Below are 19,518 nucleotides of genomic sequence, written 5' to 3' on the forward strand. Positions count from 1 at the left end.
TATATTTGACAGGGATCACCAAAACGAGGTATCACTTCATAACAAAGTTTCTTAGCAACTGAAATTGCGTCATTTTTAGTACATGGGTAGGCTTCCAACCACCCAAAAAAACATCAACAACAGTTAGAACATATTTGAAACGAGCACAAGGTGGAAGTTCAATAAAATCCCATTGCAAAGCGCAAAATGGTCCCAATGGTTTTGGCAGTGGTTGTATGGGAGCCATAGTGCCTTTTGAAATGCTATACTGTAAACAAATGGAGCACGTGCTCAAAAAATGCTGTACAGAAGCAGAAAGTCCTGGGGCAAACCAATCCTTTTGGATTTGTTTTATTAACGCTTGTACCCCAACATGAGCTGGCAAATGATACGCTTTAATAAGAGAATTTAACATGGACATTGGGCAGATCAGTCTGCCATCTGGATGTTGCCAAATGAAATCAGAACGTTTAAAACAACCTTGAGCCAACCATGTTCTCCTTTCTGATCTGGAGCTTCATCCTGTAAAGCTTTTAACACTGTGGTATCAAAAGTGACCATGGGTTGCAAAGGCTGCAAAAAATGTCCCTGAACGGTTTGTGAGAGAGCAGCCTGTTTAGCAGCCCAGTCAGCTAAATTATTGCCCTTAGTTTCAAAAGAGTCATTAGATTGATGGGCTGCACATTTAACAACAGCAAGTTCAGACGGCAACAATAAATCTTGTAGCAAATTATTGACATAAATATGTTTTTTAACGGGTGCCCCGAAAGAAGTTAAGAACCCTTGTTCCTTCCATAGTATATCAAAATCATGAACAATACCATGGGCATAACGGGAGTCAGTATATATAGTAACAGACTTGTCCTTAGCTATTTTGTATGCATTCGATAATGCCACTAGTTCCGCAGCCTCCGCAGAAGTGCCTGGGGGTAATCGTGCTGACCTTAAAACTTTAGTCTGAGTACAGACTGACCAAGCTGCTTGGAATTCTCTGGAGTTTGTTTGTAAGCAGGATCCATCAACAAAAAGAACCAAATCAAGATTTTGCAAAGGAGTATCATACAAGTGTAACCTAGGAGAAAGAACAGAGTTAACTACAAGCACACAATCATGTGGTTCGCCCTCATCCGATGTTGGTATTAAAGATGCAGGGTTCAGTGGTGGGCAGCGTATGACTTGCATGGTGGGGTTATTTATTAAACTTAATTCATACTTAGTAAGACGTGCATTTGAAAGATACTGTGTTTTTGTTTTCAAAAGTAATGCTTGAACTGCATGTGGGACTGCTAATATAGTATCATGTCCCAGGGTTAGTGGAGCCGCCATGTCAACCAAGACAGCAGCGGCTGCCACAGCCCTTAAGCAAGCTGGGTAACCAGAGGTAACCGGATCTAGCTGAGTCCTGTAGTAAGCAATAGGCCGGTAGCCTCCAGTGTGTTGCTGGGCTAGAAGACCCAAGGCAGTCTTGTTTCGCTCACAGCAAAAGAAAACAAAAGGTTTGGAATAATCTGGCAACCCTAAGGCAAGAGGATTTACCAAGGATGTCTTAATAGCCTGAAAAGCCTCATCGTGTTGTGATGTCCAGGGTAAAGGTTCCGTAATGTCCCTTTTTAGGAGTTGTAACAAGGGGGCCGAAATTTCCGAAAAATTATGCACCCATTGTCTGCAGTATCCTGCTAGGCCAAGGAATCCTCGAAGCTGCCTCTGAGTTACAGGGCGTGGGACATTTTGAATAGAAGTTATACGATTTGGGAGTATTTGACGAGAACCCATTGTAATATGTCCCAAATACTGCACCTTTTCCTGAAAGAATTGTAATTTTGATCTATTTACTTTAAACCCTCGTGTAGCCAAAAAGTTTAACACTAGAAGGGAATTTTCCCTACATGAGTTACTGTCCAGTGAAGCTATAAGAATATCATCCACATATTGGACTAGAACTGAACGTGATGGTAGTTGCAGATCCTTTAACTGTCTATGCATCTCTCTAGAAAGTAAAGTTGGGGATTCTACATATCCTTGGGACAATCGAGTCCAAGTATACTGTTGGCCTTTGTAGGTAAATGCAAACAAATACTGACTATCAGGATGTACTATGAATAGAGAAAAAAGCTGATGAAATATCAATTACCATAATGCAGTAGGTGGGATACAGCTCAAAATAGTAGCTGGGTTTGGTACAATCGGGAAAACAGGCAAAACAGCTTTATTAACTTCCCGCAAGTCTTGCACAAATCTGTAAGCTTGTTTGCCAGGTTTCTTCACCGGTAATATTGCAGTGTTACATGGGCTTGTGGTGGGTACTATGATCCCTTGCATTTCTAATACAGAAATAATAGGGGCAATACCAGATATAGCCTCAGCTGTCAAAGAGTACTGTGGTACTTGCGGTAACTTTGCACCTGGTTTTAAGGTTATTGTTACAGGAGTAGCTGAGGTGAAAAACCCTACATCATTGTCATGAGTAGTCCACAGGTGGGAGGGTAGGGAATGTAAATACTTGTTTCTGTTAGAATTTGGCTGGATACACATCGTCTGTAAAATGACGGAGTCATCTAAAGCTGCCAGGGTACTATCCTGTTGGTCTGAAGGCACTTGGAGATAAACTCCATCTGCTGTGCAAAAAATGGTGGCCCCCATTTTGCAAAGCAAGTCTCTTCCTAATAGATTTAAAGGTGCTGAGGGTCCTACTAAGAATGCATGGTTATCCTGCAGAGGTCCCAAAGTTACTGGGATTGGAATAGTTTCGGAATACTCAATAGGTATACCAGAGACACCAACCCCTCTAGTTATTTTGTCGGAGAGAGGAACATTTATGGCTGCTTTGTCAGCTAGCATGGATTTAGTTGCTCTGGTATCAATTAAAAACGGATAGAGTTTATTTTTAACCAGTAACATAACATGTGGTCCATCCTGATCCACAGGAATAAAAGGACACAATTGCTGTTGTTTCTGTCCAGGGAACCTTCATTGTGGTTGCTGTCGATTTGACGGCGTCCAGCTAGAATTCCACTGTTGCGACATATTGGTGTATGGTCAGCCAAATATGGTCACTCATTTTTCCAATGGCCTGCTTGGCCACAGTTGAAACACTCTGTGTGATTGCTAGAATTCTGGGGTGGAGCCAACTGTGTTCTCTGCCAGTTTTGTCTATACTGATTTCCTGCTCCTTGGCGTCCACCCCTCCCTCTCCCTCGTCCTCTACCCCACTGACCAAAAGCACTACACATTTGGATTTGTGCTTTTACTAATTTCTCCTGTAAATCCTTCTTTTCTTTGGCTAAATGGTCAGATAGGTATTGTACCTGCTGGACTAACTCATGTAGGCCCAAACTGGGCCAGTTTAAACATACTTCCTTTAGCTTGTCCCTCACCTGAGGGCGTAACCCATCTACAAAGCAGCTGACAGCCCGCTTTGTGCTGGTCCTTCGGTGGGCTCTGGGTACCCGGAATATGCCTCAAAGGCTTCAGTGAGTCTATTTAAATATTTGTCTATAGGCTCACCCTCATTCTGTATGACTGATTTAATTTTCAACAAATTGGGGGTAGGTGGCACTATTACAGTGATAGCATCAACTATACATTGCCTAACCACTTCAAATCCATTCTCCCCTTGTGTGTTGTGCTTTGGTATTGCGGTAGGAATGTTAGCATGATCCCAGATACGTTTCATCAGATCAGCTGGGGCAGTGTAGTGGAGGACAGCTCTAACCTCTTCTATGGTAGGATTTTGCAAACAGATATGTCCTGCCAGTATGCGTTGAAACTTCGCTGGGTTATTACGAATAGGAGGAAGTAATTTGGTGATCGCTTGAAAATCAACTGCTGACCACGCCCTAGGTACCACCACAGTAGCCGGTTGTCCCGCATCTCTAGCATGTGCTGGGTTTTGGACTTCTCTCAATGGGAATACTCCCTCTTCATCTGATGGGCTAGTGCCCGATTCAGAGTCAGAATTTGAATTAGATTTGTCCGGACCAGTGTAGCCATCATTGTCTTCAATCACAATTGGTCATTGTTTGTAATATTTACCTTTGCGTAAATATACATCTTTTTTATTGTGATATATTTTCAGCTGGCTAAACCTAGGGTCAAAAAGCATTTGTGCTTTTCTTTTCTGCTGCTTTTTTGTTTTCGAAGGTGTTAGTCTAGGTGACTGTTTACCTGTATCTGTTTGGTCAGGTTGTTCTATAAGTGGCCTGCTAGGCTGACCTCCCATTGCCTGATTTCCACTTCCAGAGTCGGGTGCGGTCTGCTGTTCTCCCCGCTGGCCTTCGCCCTCTGTTGTGGAGCTCACTGCTCCGTCTTGAACCTGTGATATCCGGTGGAGGAGCCGTAGGGGGTGGGGGGGAACCAGGGGTTATCATCTTCAAATGATTCAGTTATTTGTAATTTACTTAATTCTTGCACAGGATATAATCCCTTAAAGGGCGTTTCCTTTAAGCGTTTACCATTTGCTACATCTAGATTACTCGCAGTATGTCAACAGTTCCTTTATCTGCTCTTTTAGTTTCTTTTGATTATCCTTACGACTACTGACGACCAAGTCCTTTTCCCTTTCTTTAGCTTCACACATCCAATCATTAAAAGCTGCCCAGCACAACCCTGGTATTCTTCCTTTATTTTTTAATTTCTTTTGCAAATTAGTCAATATATCTTTATTAAAACTACCATTTTCGGGAAAAGCAAGGTCACCATCATTTTTAGTAAGGGCGATCTACTGATTTAAAAACATGCAACTGTCCCGGGACACACAATAAAACATATAACCAGCTGGTGTACCTCTTTCTGGCTCCATTATTTTTCCCGCACTCGCTCCCATTTTCACTCAATAAGCTATACTTGTTTAACACAGGTTTAGCTAAGGCATTATATAAACGTCTTGTTACCCCACTATCAATCCTCCTTTCATACGTATGTCGCCAGTATTTCCGTATTAAACCACACTCATACTGCACATTTAATAGCAGAAGAGAAATGCATGCCACTTACCTCAAAACAACTGAATGAGAGAAATCATATATTTTCCTGCATAAAAAACAATTTCAATTCTTTAAGGCAGGCGAATACAGAGAAATGAAAGAAACACTGCAGAAACAGAAAAAGTTGTTATGGGCCCTTTTGTTAGCAGTATTTCGTCCAATTCCTGACTGCTGCAGCTTGTTCTCAATTCAGATCCGAGTAAATGACACCAATTGTTACATTACACAATACTTTAAAAATGAAGACAAATAGTTCTTTCTCTTTTTCAGTGTTTTTTATTAACTACAGTACACACATGTGGGAGCCTCATGGAAAGTACCAGGGAGACTCCCAGAACAAAGTAATAAACAAGCTTATATACTGGTGATATTGCTGACGGTACAAAAATATAAAAATGAACCAATTAGATCATTATAAAGGGCAATTAACCAATCAAAGGTTTACCCGTAAATATAAGACAATTCACATCATCATATCTCTGGGCAAAGAGATGCACTTCCATAAAAGGCACATTTCCTGCTTTCAGGCAGACTCTTGTTTTTCAGTACTTTCTCGTTGCTCAGAGTTCATTCGAAGTTCACAGTACATTTTAACACACACAAACTGTCACATACTCAATTCCCCCCAACACATGCTTTGGCTGTTCATATTCTTCATAACTGACCATGACTTTCTCCTTACTCAGCCATGTGAGAGGGACATCAGTGTGTCTCACAATGGAGTCTCCAATGACTAGAATGTTGGATTATGTGGTGGCTTGCCTTATGGGCTTAGAGGTAGAGGCTCTATGAGATGTAGCTCCCTGTTGATGTGGGTGTTGTTTTGAAAGTGCATTTGGGGCTGCTGAGGATATTGGTTATGTGTACTTCATCTAGGAGGTCTTTGAAGTTTAGGAAGGTTACATTTAATTGTCTCAGCATATGTGGGTTGATATTTCTACTTTGAATTGTGCGTGATGGGTGCAGTGTGTGTATACTGACAACCTTATTGACATTAGGAGTATTTTTATGTGCGAGCTTTACCTCCAGTGATGTTGTGTAAATGCATCTCTTACATACCATATCAGTTTGTTTGAGAATTAACTGGTTGTCAGTAAACATGAGGCAATTTCTACATTGCCTCAGGATGCCCATATCTACCATGCTGGTAACAGGTACAGTAGCTGCATAAAGCTGCAGCCAAATTAGAGGCACAAAGCCTGGTTATGAAAAGAGTCATCCAGGATGTCCACTCAGACCAGAAAGTGCTATTTTTTTTTATTCTCAAGACTGTATTTTGGTACCAGAAACAAAAAAAGGACCTGAAGCCAGTTTTAATCGGAACATTCTCATAGAGCCCTTTTTCATATGGTTACATGCTTGACCATAGGTTTGGGGAGATATTGACACTCCTTAGGTCTTCCATTCCTCCAAGTTATATTCTTGAGTGGCTGCTCCAGCTGTCAGAATAGTTCAGCTGGTCTGAAGGAGACTGGATGTGCTCTTTGGATCTTCAGGTACATATCTCCCCAGTAAGATCACCAACAAGTCCAGGAGGTCACTACACTTCCAGATAAGAACCAGTCATTTTCAGTTCTGGACATTGCCATTTTGTCTTGCCACAATCCTCCAGTGTGTTCACCAAATGCATGTTGCTAGGGGCAGCTGCAGCTCTCAAACTGCAGGGTTCCAGGATTTTCTCTTATCTAGATGACTGGCTTCTTGCAGCCTGACTGTGGGCAGTCTTATTGCCAGCATAGATGTGCTTCTCTGGCCACTCCACTCCTTGGGAATAACAGTGAATAATATGAAGTCCTAGCTGATGTCAGTCAGTCACATTTATGGGTTGCAGATGATGGTCTGTCTTGCTATACCTTTCTACTGGTGTCCATCTGGTTAATAGTTCTCCAGCTAATCCAGAGCAACCCAGTACCTGCGGCTGTGTATCTGTCTTCAAGCACTGGGTCTCACGGCATCATTCTGTTCATGGATGCTCATCGTGCATACAGCTGCAGTCATTACAGATGGGGTTATCCTGCCATCAGGCGGGTCCTCGGTCGGCCGGATTCCAAAGTCTAGGTCCGGCGGTTGTCATCGCTTCTTCCCTGATGTCAGTGCGGCAGGGGTATAAAAGAAGCAGCCGACACCATTTTCTTCAGTCTTTCTTGCCGCGCGGTGCCCGAAGCAGAAGCAGTTCGCAAGTGCCGGTCGGCCAGCTCCTGAGATTTACGAAAGTATTTCGGCCGAAGTCTTCTTGAAAGCTAAGTACCCCGTTGGGGAAACTTTTCTTGCCTCAGACCGATGTCAGACAAAGTTAATAATTGCATTTCTTATGGGAAGCAAATACCGCATAAGGATTTCCACTCTTTCTATATACCTTGCTTATGCCCAGACCATGACGTCTCGGCCTGCCGTTTTTGTGCTAGATTCAACAAGCGCACTATTAAGCACCGGGCGGAGTTCGCCGTTTATTATTTTGGCAAAAAATGTAATTATATCATGTCGTCTGATACTCCGACTCCAGTTTTGAGCAAAAGACGCAAAGATAAGGACCAACATCCGAGATCCGCACCGACTACTGAGACCACGCTTAGGCCGACTACCGGTTCTCCGGTGCTCAGCGAGGCACCTACACAGCCCCTGAGTACCGATGACACTACATTACCGGTGTCTTCAGTCTTCAGTACCCGAGGTCGCAGGCTCCTCGGTCCCCATTCCTACTGCAGATACCGACGCCACTCTTGGTGGGAAAACTCAGAATTTAGACAGGCCTGCCATTTCTCAAGGTGTCTTCAGGCCTTCCTCCTTCTCTATTAAAGCCTTCACTAAATCTAAAGCAGCCATGAAAACCAAAAAACAGGGTCCTCCGACCCCCTCTCAAGGCCCCATGCCTAAAAAGCAGATGCTTAAAATGGCTGAGGATTTGATTACTCTTATCAGGGGTTCTCAACCCCCCTCTGACAAAAGGCCCAGATTAGAGGAAGACTACCCTTCCTCAGATCAAGCTTCTATTACCTCAGAACACTCTGAGGACCAGGATTACGCCTATTCTCCTTTCGAAGACTCTGATGCAGAGGAGTCTATTCCCTCGGTTTCCCCCCCTGAGGACTACTGTTTTGGGGAAACCCTGCATACATTGAGGGAACACTTTCACTGGGAAGGCCAAGATTACTCAGATTCCAAGAAAAGGCTCTGGGAATTTCTTCTGCTCCCCCAGCATAGGCCCCTGGCTATCCCTCCTGTTTTAGCTATATTGGATGATGTGTACACAGAAGCCAGCCTTAATCCAGATTCTTTACCTCCAGCTCCTGTTAAACCAGACAGGTATTACCGGGTTCCTGATTCTCACCAGTTCCTATATAAAAGCCATACTGCTGACCCAGAAACTATTTCACAGAGTCCCAAGGGAATTAAGGCCTCTACTGCTAAAAACCCATTACCTTCAGAGAGAGATTCCAGAGCTTTAGAAAGGTGGGGGAAAAAGGTGTACACTTCAGCCACTTTAACCATGAGGGCATTAAACTGTCAATTCCATATGTTAAAGTATCAACAGTTTTTGATATCTCAGTTGAAAAGCAAAATGACACAACCAGATTTAAAAGAGTTGCAGGATTTGTTGCATGGTGCAGAGCAAATGTAAACATACCTTGCAGTGTGGTTTTGATGCTTTAGAGGCCTCATGTAGAGCTGCTGTTACGGGGTCTGTACGTAGACATGCTTGGCTCAAAGAACAAACCTTACCAGATCATGTCAAAGCTAAATTATTAGATGCACCTCTTCAAAAAGATGTATTGTTTGGTGTTAAAGCTGAGGAGGTACTAAAGAAAATGGAGGAAAAAGCGAAATCAATGCAAACAGTGAAAGATTTCCTGCAGGTACAACCTCCACGTTTCAGCAGAAACTGGCCTTCAAAAAATTGGTCCTTTCCAGCCACGGACATACCTCAAAGGGGCAGATACAGACGCCCAAGGGGTAGAGGGCAACCTCAAGGATCTTTCAGAGCCAGACAGTGGCAAGCACCAACCCCAAGAGGTGGAGAAGATAGATCACTGTCATTTAGAAAACAGACACAATGACTTCCCCCTACACCTGCCAAGCAAAGCTGTAATGGCAGCACCTTTGGGCGGAAAACTGGCATTATTCTCAAAAAATTGGCATATTGTTACAAAAGACAAATGGATTCTGGACATTATAGACAGAGGCTACAGGTTCCACTTTCACACCCTTCCAAAAATGAGGGGCATGCCAAACCTGCCACAAAATCAAAGGGCAGAGGCACAAAAACAAATTTCAGCTCTCATGGACATGAAAGCGATTCAAGAGGTACCTGCAAAAGAACAAGGTCAAGGGTTTTATTCCAGACTGTTCCTGGTACCAAGGAAAGATAAAGATTGGAGACCTATCTTAGACCTATCCATCCTAAACACATATCTACAGGTGCCAAAATTCAAGATGCTCACATTACAGCAGCTTCTTCCCATGCTGGGCAAGGAGTCTTGGCTGGTAACATTGGACCTCTAGGAGGCATACCTGCATGTCCCTATCAGACAAGATTGCAGAAGATAACTCAGATTTCTTGCAGGTTCAACTCATTACCAATTCTCTGCATTGCCCTTTGGCTTATCTACTGCGCCCAGAGTGTTTACAAAATGCCTAGCATCAGTAATCGCCTTCTGCAGACTACAAGGAATACAAATCTACCCATATCTGGATGACTGCCTGATCCAAGCGGACAGCAAGGACATACTACTGCAGCACCTGGCATTTGTAATAAAACTGTTGAACTTCCTGGAATACACAGTCAACAAAAAGAAATCAAAACTAATACCCTCTCAGCAAATAATTTTCCTGAGGTGCCAGCTTGAATACAACCACCCAGATGACCTACCTCACGCCAGACAAACAAGGGCAACTGTCTCAATACTTCAGCAAAATGGCAACTTTCACCAGGCTAACTGCAAGGAAAGTCCTGCAGGCTCTGGGATTCATGGCATCTTGCATCCTACTAATCCCATGTGCAAAGCTGCATATGAGGAAACTTCAGTGGTACCTAAAAAACTTATGGTCTCAACACAGCCACAGCTTGGAAACAATTATACCACTCATTCCATGCCTTCAAAAGGAATTTTTGTGGTGGGCTCAAGCATGCGAAAGAAACACAGGTCTCCCTTTCTGTGCACCTCAAGCAACTCAAATCATCACAACAGACGCCTCAGACTACGCCTGAGGAGCACACATGACAGATCAGTGCACTCAGGGAAAATGGTCCCAAAAAGAGAAGCACCTACACATTAACCAAAAGGAAATGCTAGCCGTGCAAAATGCTGTTATGACCTTCAAAGACCTACTGCATTCAGGCCAGCTATTGATAAGGACAGACAACACCACAGTGATGTGGTACATAAACAAACAGGGGGGAACTCATTCATACCCCCTGTGCAGGCAAGCCATGACCCTATGGAACACAGCACTGGAATTGCAAATTCAACTATAGGCACAATTCCTGCCAGGGAAGGAAAACACACTGGCAGACAACCTAAGCAGAAATATGACAGATCCACATGAATGGAAGTTGCATCCTCAAGTTTTCACAAAGATAACTCAGGCATGGGGACAGCCAGACATAGATCTCTTTGCTACCCACAGAAATTACCAGTTGAAAAAATTTTGTTCAAAGACCTATCATTCACAGGCCTGGAAAGTGGATGCACTTTCTTTCAATTGAACAACATTGACAGTTTATGCCTTCCCGCCTCTTCCTCTGCTGCCCAAAGTTCTATTAAAAGCCAGAGCAGAGAGGCCGAAAATGATTCTCATTGCTCCAGACTGGCCAAGACAACACTGGTATCCGCTCCTGAAGAGCCTGACACATTCCCCACCATGGATCCTACCTCTAGTCCCTCTTCTGTTGTCCCAGCACAACTACAAAACCCTTCACAGCCAGCTCAAAGCCCTAAATCTAGCTGCATGGAGAATTCCTTGATTTCCCCACAGTTTCTCCTCTCCAAGGAGGTGCAGGATGTCATCTTGGAGGCCAGAAGACCTTCTGCTAGAAAAGCCTACTCCGCCAAATGGAAACGATTTTGTGCCTGGAATCAAGAAAAGGGCCAGAATCCTCGGGTAATAAATATACCTCAAATTTTACAATACCTAGCTGAGATGTTAAACAGTGGACTTTCCTTCTCTTCCATCAAGATCTACGCTTCAGCCATTCTGCACAATACAACACAGATCCTCCTTTATTCTCACATCCTCTCTTAAGGCAGTTCCTCAGAGGAGCAAAGAATATAAAACCCCCAAGGAAACCACCAGTCCCTGCTTGGGACCTCAACTTTGTATTGGAAAAGCTGACCCTTCCTCCCTTTGAGCCAGCTTCTTCAACAGAACTACAATACTTGTCATGGAAAACAGCCTTTCTTCTGGCTATCACCTCAGCACACAGGGTTTCGGAGCTACAGGCCCTCATGGCTGTGCAACCATTCGTCATTTTCCATCAGGACAGAGTTTCCTTACGAACCAACCCTACCTTTATGCCAAAGGTAGTATCCAGTGTAGCTTTGAATCAGACTATCCACTTACCTACCTTTTATCCAAATCCACAAAACAAAGGGGAAAGACTACTACATTCCTTGGACATTCACAGACAACTTCGTTATTATTTGGACAGGACAAAGCCATTCAGGAAATCCAAGCAACTCTTTGTGTCCTATGCTATAGGTGCTCAAGGAAAGGCTATTTCCAAACAGACAGTTTCAAAATGGATAGCCCACTGCATACGCTTTTGTTACTCATTTCATGGAAAAACTGTGCCTGCATGCATCAGATCCCACTCCACCAGGGCCACAGCTACCTCTGCAGCTTTCCTCAGGGGGGTCCCTACCAAGGACATTTTGGAAGCAGCCACTTGGAGTTCAGTGCACACTTTCTCCAAGCACTATCACCTTCCACTATACTCTAAATCTAGAGCGGGTTTTGCCACAGCAGTCTTGCAGGGCATCCTCGCTCCTCCTAGTTCCACTTAGTGCCTATCACCCTTGCTTAGCTTTGGGATTCTTCCCATCTGTAATGACTGCAGCTGTATGCACGATGAACATAGTACAGTTTTGTACCTACCATAAATGTAGATGGTTGAGTGCTCATACAGCTGCAGTCCAGGTTACCCCCTCCTCCGTCCCCTCTTAGGACAGGCCTCATGACAAACACCTTATCATATACAACCTGTTTGGGGTATTCTCTTATGGTGTATTTGCTTGCAACTACTGTTTTTTGATTATTCTATATTGCATGTTTGCATAAATTTATGTTTTGCCTTCCTTCTGGGGGCACCTGACATCTGGGGCAAGAAAAACTGAAGAAAATGGTGTCGGCTGCCTCTTTTATACCCCTGCCGCACTGACGTCAGGGAAGAAGCGCCGACAACCGACGCCGGACATAGACTTTGGAATTCGGCCGACCGAGGACCCGCCTGACGGCAGGATAACCCCATCTGTAATGACTGTAGCTGTATCAGCACTTGAACATCTACATTTATGGTAGGTACAAAACTGTACTTTACTCATGCCAAATTTAACATTAGGGTTCTTCAGTGGACACTCACTTCAATGGGACCAGCTTGCAGTTTCTGTAGATGCTTCAGTCAGAATGTTCAAGAAGTGAAAAGAGCACCTTTCGTGGTAAATTATTCTCAAGTCCAGTCTGTGTTATGGTAGATCCTTCCTAGTCCCTATCCCCTTAGCAACTGTGAAAATGGATGCCTCTGCTGTTTGGTGAGGGGACATTGTTTGGAGCAGATAGTCCACACTTAAAAGGTCAGTTTGAACATCAACTTTTCTAAAATGAGTGCTATCCTTTTCACCTTGCAGGTGTTTTGGGATACCCTTCTCACCAATGAGATTGTCATGCTCTCTAACAGCAAGGCAGTGGTTTGGTACAAAAACAAGATAGAGAGACTAATTTCTGTCTATTTTCTCGGGTGGCCCTGAGAGTATGGAAATGCGAAATTGATTCCAAGTGTCTCCTTGTTGCCTCTGACATTCCAGAACAAGATAGTTCTGTGGACCAGCTTAGCCACGCTCCACTGATGCCCAAGTAGCTTCAAAAACCTCAGTAGCATAGAACCTTTTCAATCAGTGGGAGATTTATTGCTGCAATCATTTTACAACCCTAACCACATTCAAATGCAGCAGTTTCATTTTTCTTTATTTCTCCGTGAGAATAATGCCCCAGCGACTCCTCTGTTTATTTCCCATGTTTTCACTTATTTCCAAGTTTCTGGATGAGTTAAGGATGCACATAGATAAATGGAATTGAATTTGGACAGAACAAAATCCACACTGCATACTAGACAGCTTCTCATTTAGTTTTCCAGTACTTATTGAATAAAACCCATTTTCAGTGAAGGCCCGGGAAGGAAAGCTCCACATTTAAGTTACACGTGATGCACATTTATAATTGCAGGGTAAAAACTTCTATACATGAGCTTATTTACATGATTTTTAAATATTTCTTACATGAACATAATATTTTAATACACAAAAACGAGAGAAATTAACATAAATTGTTTAATTATTGAATAGAAAAATATAGCAGTTAATGTATTTATAGTATGATGGCTGTAGAGAAACAGTCAAACTAGGGTGTTTTTGAGGTTGTTACAGACAGACAAGTAGTAATTTAACTTAAAAACTGATGAGAGATATGAACGGAGAAATGGAAATAAAGGAAGATAAATGGACAGAGGAGGAATAGTAGTTAGTGGTGGGGTGTGAGAGAGGGAGGAAAAGTAAGAGTTTAGGAAGACAAAATACCAACAAAAAATACTAAACTGCCACCATAGTTTTGCCTTGTTTTTTTAGTTTAAGAAATCAGTAGTATATGAGAAGGAGCGATAAGGTACAAAAAGATTGGGAAGAAAAGTGCCTGTAAGAGTTGGAGATAATAAATCTGAGCAAAGCTACCCAGGTGAGCAGGAAGAACAGAGCCATCCTTGGCATAGGTGCTGTTTAAGCCAAGTTTTTAAACTGGTTGTTTTCTATCTGTTTTAACTGTGGGGGGATTTCATTCCAGAGTTATGACACATAATGAGAGTAGTGAGTGTCTCCAGAACTGTTGAATGTCTTAGTGATGCATTTTAACAGATTATTGCTATAGCAAAGGTTTCTCGTTGGTGAGTAGTACAGTAGAATATTTTGTAATGCCGGGTATTTGTCTGGAGAGTGCAACAGGTTGTGAGTCTGTCAACTGGTTTGGGAGTTCAAGCCAGTTTAATTGCTTTAATGCAAGGCAGTGGTGTGTTTTGTAAGGTACGCTGGTTGGTTGCAAATTTAGCTTTTTTGTAATAGCAGAAGGCTAGTTTAGTTTTATATGTAGTGTTGACATTTGTATGAATAGGGGAAGCAAATAACAGAGCAGGTATGTTGCTGCTAAGGTAATCTTTGCTTGTTCTGATAGTGTTTGGCCCTATAGAGGAAGCCAAGTTTTTGATGAGTTTTCTTAATGGAATGAAGTATGTGGTGATCAAATTTGAGGTTGTCATCTATTATGACTCCAAGTAGTTTAATTTGGCTTATGGCTTCTATTTTTGTGTTATTACTTGAGGTAATATGAAATATGTGTTTCTGGTTAAGGTGCTGTTTTGTAGTAAATAGCATACGTTTTTGTTTTAAGCAACAAGTCATACATTTTAGCCATATTTTAATGTCAGTGAAAGATTTTTGAGTGATTTTCTGTAATTTTGTTATGGGTGGGGCAGAGCAGACAAGGGTTGAATCTCATTGTACAAGAGTGGCAAGTGTTGTAGAGGTATGACATTAATTTATGAAAATATTAAATGGAAGAAGACTCAGTACTGACCATTGGTGAACATTAACAGAGATTGGTTGAAATGATGAAAGTTTTTTTTTGCTATTTAGTTGACTTCTGATAATTGCATAAATAACTGAAACCTGGAAAGGGAGAGGTAAGTGAGACCTAGAGGTGCAAGTTCAGAGAGGAATTTTTGGTGGGACACTGTGAAAAATGTGAGGAAAAGTGAAGTAACAAGGTTGCCCTGATTTCTGTACTGGTTTCTGGTGAAGTTGAGGAGGGAAGTAGTAGTACTGTGATTGGGCCTGAAACTGTGATGGGTGTTGGAGAAAACTAGCCTTCTGGTTGTATGTTTCATAAGCTAAAAGTGAATATATTTCTTGAGGATTTTAGAGAGGGATAATAGGATATCAATAGGTCTGTAGTTTAACTCTTCTGAAGTGCCTCCTTTGTGAAGGGGTGTAATAATGGATTTTTTCCAGATGGATGGGACGTAAGTTATTGACCAGTTGTTCAGAATGGAGACAGAAACTGATTTCCAGACTATCCAGGATAGCCACCTCTGTTTGACTGTCACAGCTCATAAAATCCTGCTATCAGAAATACATAGCTGTTTTTCCAGAATTTATAAATGCTAATTTTTCTGCTGCACTGACCACTATGCAAGCTTTCTCAAAAAATGCTTACTTGGATGACATTCACTTGGCTGCCACATGGGGCTCACTGAATTCTTTTACATGACCATGTGAGCTGGATTTGAACTCCAAGTTTAGGTATCCTTCAGGACCACCATTATTTGGGACATTCTTTCATGAGGACCACCCAGGCCAAGCTTCAGATTTTTTTCTTCTGGTAGCAGAGGTGAAACTGCCAGTGTCAGAAATGGAAGTTATGTATTTAACCTTAATAATACTCCTGCACTGGCAGTTTCACAGCAATTATAGTCCCCACCCTTCTGCCATATGTAGTGAGCACCTTCATTGTTAGTGGGTTTTGGAGCAAGGAGAGGTTTTCTGTGTTATGTTTTACACAGCTGTCAGAGATCTTGAGAAGGGACTTTAGGCTCTCAGCATTATGAGTAAAAAGGAAGGGTCTGAGGTAGCCTGGGAAAGTTTTGGGAGCCAGACTAAGTTCTGCCCATCTTAGTCCTATTGGTGACAAATGCAAAACTGTCAGTGCATTACAGTATACAAGTTTCATTTTTTTCCTAGGTTACAAGAAGAGCAGGTAGTATGACATAACTTTTTAAACTGTTGAATTCAGATGTTGCCATTTTATTGAAATTTAAGACTTGCTTCCCCCAGTAACTGTTAAAGATGAAGATATGTTGCTGTGGCTAATTTTGTTTGTATAAGCTCAAGGCTGTCAAATGTGTATATCGTTCTGATTTTTTATATCCATCCCTACTGATCTGTTGTTAACAGAATGCCCTTCCAGTGGCCTGGAAGGTGGGTGCCCATCCCTGTCTGCTTTCAAATCGGGAGGGAGAATCACTTGCCTACTGCTTTCCCCTGCAGGCAGTCAGTGACTCTAACCCTTAGTTGGCTTGCACTTCCATACTGGCCTACACACCACACAAAAAAATGCTGCCTTCATATTTCAAAGGTAGGTACAAGATTAGCTGTCTTGTGGGCCGTTTTAAGCCTAGCCAGTTTATCTTTCAAAGTTGAGAATCAAACCTTGTACCTTGTGACTGTGAAGTAAACATCTTAACCATTATACCAACCCCCAACCAATTTATGAGCCACTTGTGCAGCTTCCAGTCTCCACTTTTCAGCTGTGAATTGGAATCTTAGCAGCTGTCAGAGCAACTCCTTTCCCTCATCTCTTGTGAAATGGGGATTGCTCCTGACATCACGTCATCACATCAAATGCAAATACTTGCTTCTATAGTAGCAGGCATACCTAGGTATCTGTTTTTTAATGTACTTATCTGTTTGCTTTTTGATGGCGTATGTGTGAATTTTAATCACTATTTATTGCACTTCAAATGGTGCAGGACATGATAGTGGGAACTCCATTTAAAAATAACTGTGTCACTAAAGTACTGGAGTTGTTTTAGCTTAAACTGAGAAACAGACTGGGTTGTTGTGTTCTAGTATTATCACGTTAAGCCCACTATGTCCTAGATCCTTCATTTGGTTATTTGTTAAATGCATGTTTTATTGATAAATACAGCTACTTTAATTCCAGAAAATTGTAAGCTTGGTTCATCTGGTGAAAGGCAAAGAAAAGATTGCCACACCTAAACCACTGCACACCTTTATGCCTGTAGTATTATATGGCACAAATTGCATAGTATCTTTCAGTAATCCCAGCTGTGCAGCCTTATTGGGCATTTTTGTTGTCAATGTGGGAGGCATGTTTATTTATTTAGTTTTGTATAACTATAAATACATTTTATATATTATATAATACTATATTATATTTATAGCAGTACAGAAGAGGTTTTACTAAAGAGCATCCTCTACTATTGCTTTTACTGCAATTAGGATGCTCTCTCAATTGTAGTCCTCTAAAATATAATATGGGACTATGGTTTCTTCAGTTATTAGCTATTACTAGAACATATATAGCATATTTATGGAAATCACCCTCAAACATCTCCGAAGAATCTTGTATGTTTGGATTATTAGTACACACGAAAACTATTCACTGGCATTTTAAGATATTTCATAGAAAGCCCTAGTCACCGTCCGCCTATTCATCCTCTTAGAGAAGTATTGCTAAGATGTGGGATAAATTCCTGAATGATTAGAGTTGGTGGCTGTTTCCCATATTAACTTAACATACTCTGTATAGCACTCTGGGGTCTTCCTTATTACACCCTTTATCCTTTCTCCCCACCACTCCTCAATGCATACTATTCATATTGATGTTTTTCTTTTCTGTAATGACGTATTGTACATAACTTAGTGTATTTGATCAATTTTATTATATTGTGTTTCTTTGTATGTATTTAGTGTGTTATTATTGCTGTTGGTTATGTGTCTTGTGTTTGAAATAATGCTTAATCCAATTTAATTTGTCTGTGAATAAAATTGCTATGTAATAAAAAATAACTCTCTATTTCAGGACCTTCTAACAATGCAACAAATGAAAGAATTTGCCGCCAATATCTATGAAGCATTCAGTACTCCACAACAGTTTGAGAAATGAAGCACTTTTGTAATGGATTGTGTTAATACACCTGAAAGTCAACACCAGCTAATGTGGCAATCTAAGCAGCATCTTGATTTTCACAAAGGATGTGGTCATTATTATTATTATTTTGATAATGAGAAGACATGTCTCAGTGACGTCAAGACAGTGATTTATACTACACAGTACACAGAACTGCAGCACCATTTGAACTTTAAATCTCTGCTGTTCTTGAATGGACTTTGAATTGCTTATTTTGAAGAAAACATTCTCTGGACTTCCCCCAAGGCTTGAAAACTAACAGGTTCTATATACTGTAAGGCTTGTCTGGCTGTTCACTAACAGTATGGCAGAGACATTCACCATTTACCAGCTATGTATAACACATAGCCTTTAAACTTTTAATTCATATTAGCCTGAAGAATCACAGTGTGGATCAGCATGTATGCAGCCCAACAGCTTTTATAGGTATTTTCAAAATTGAGTATTAAATGAAATTATTTCCCTTTTGCAGGTCTTATTTAAAATATGGAAGAATATCACAAAATTGCTGTAAATATCTTTTTATTGTCTGTATCCACTGTTCACACTGAATGACTTAATGTGATATAACAACCATTGCATATAGAGGATATCATCTTATTTTTGCCTGTTGTCTCTATGTCACCCTTGTTCCACTGACATGGTCATAGTCAAATGCACTACATTGTGTTTAATGAAACAGTCACTTTTAGATAGGACCAACATCCGAAAGCAGAAATGAAAAAAAAACAGCTTCCTTAAGCACTATGAAATATAATATGTATTGTATTACTGAGAATCACAAGTCTTGCATTTAATAGCCAACCTATTTAATTATTCTAGTACCTTACTAATAATGATTACTTACCCCTTAAAGAGAGCTGACCTGAATTTTTTAAGTCAGTTTGCCCAGCAGAATATTAATTTTAAATACAGACATTATTTTTATTTTCCCCTTCTGTTTATTTTTTTTATTTTTTTATTTTTTAGTTATTATTGTTGGCCTGCTGCATTTATGTTTTGCTCAAGAAGCAGGATGTCATTTTGAAAATAAAATTATATAATTCAGCTGTAAAATTGTTTTTTATTGCCCAGCATTTCTGAAGAACCAAATAACATTGCTTGAAAGTCTCTGTTTCTGAAATTGTAATAGAATGATGTCCTTCTATATCACTTTTGCAGTATTTTCAGCTTAAGGAATTCCTGTTAAGGATAGCCCAATTTCTAGCCTGTATACCAAAGCCTTTACTTCTTGTTTGTGCCATACATCACATGTATGCTCCCCATCCAGGATGTATTGCATAAGGGTGATATACAGACGCAGTTACCCAGAGCTTCTTTGCTGCCAGTCAGTACGCCATCATCACTTGTCTGTTTGAACACCCTTTTGCTGTGCTAAATACCTGGCCATCAGATAAGGGGTCATTTTTCTTTTACTTTTGGTCTTGATTTCTTTGGTTACCTGGTGTTCATGTCATCCAAAAAGGGAAAATATCAGTGTGGGAGCAGATTACCCATAAGAGTAGTCATGAACAGTGTCTTTTTGGTTTGGGTGCTTCCCATGACCATATATCCTGTAGCATTTGTAAGGCATTTGTGCCTAACACTCTTA

The 19,518-nt window shown here is 41.3% G+C and overlaps 1 protein-coding gene across 3 annotated transcripts in view; it reads left to right on the top strand.

Annotated features, from left to right (window-relative positions):
• PEX3 (peroxisomal biogenesis factor 3) overlaps window positions 1-18,910 on the top strand; it is a 988,587-nt gene extending 969,677 nt beyond the window's left edge. For 2 of the 3 annotated variants that reach the window (XM_044060118.1, XM_044060109.1), the window contains exon 12: window positions 17,820-18,908. In XM_044060118.1, the coding sequence (XP_043916053.1) occupies window positions 17,820-17,903 (84 nt within the window). In that variant the 3' untranslated portion in view covers window positions 17,904-18,908. Of the gene's footprint in view, window positions 1-17,819 lie in introns of all 3 variants that reach the window. The other variant, XM_044060125.1, reaches the window with a different exon arrangement.
• The last annotated feature ends 608 nt before the right edge of the window (window positions 18,911-19,518 follow it).

Source organism: Protopterus annectens, chromosome 1.part0 (genome assembly GCF_019279795.1).
Source record: "Protopterus annectens isolate FY-2018-M chromosome 1.part0, PAN1.0, whole genome shotgun sequence".
Lineage (NCBI taxonomy): Eukaryota > Metazoa > Chordata > Ceratodontiformes > Protopteridae > Protopterus > Protopterus annectens.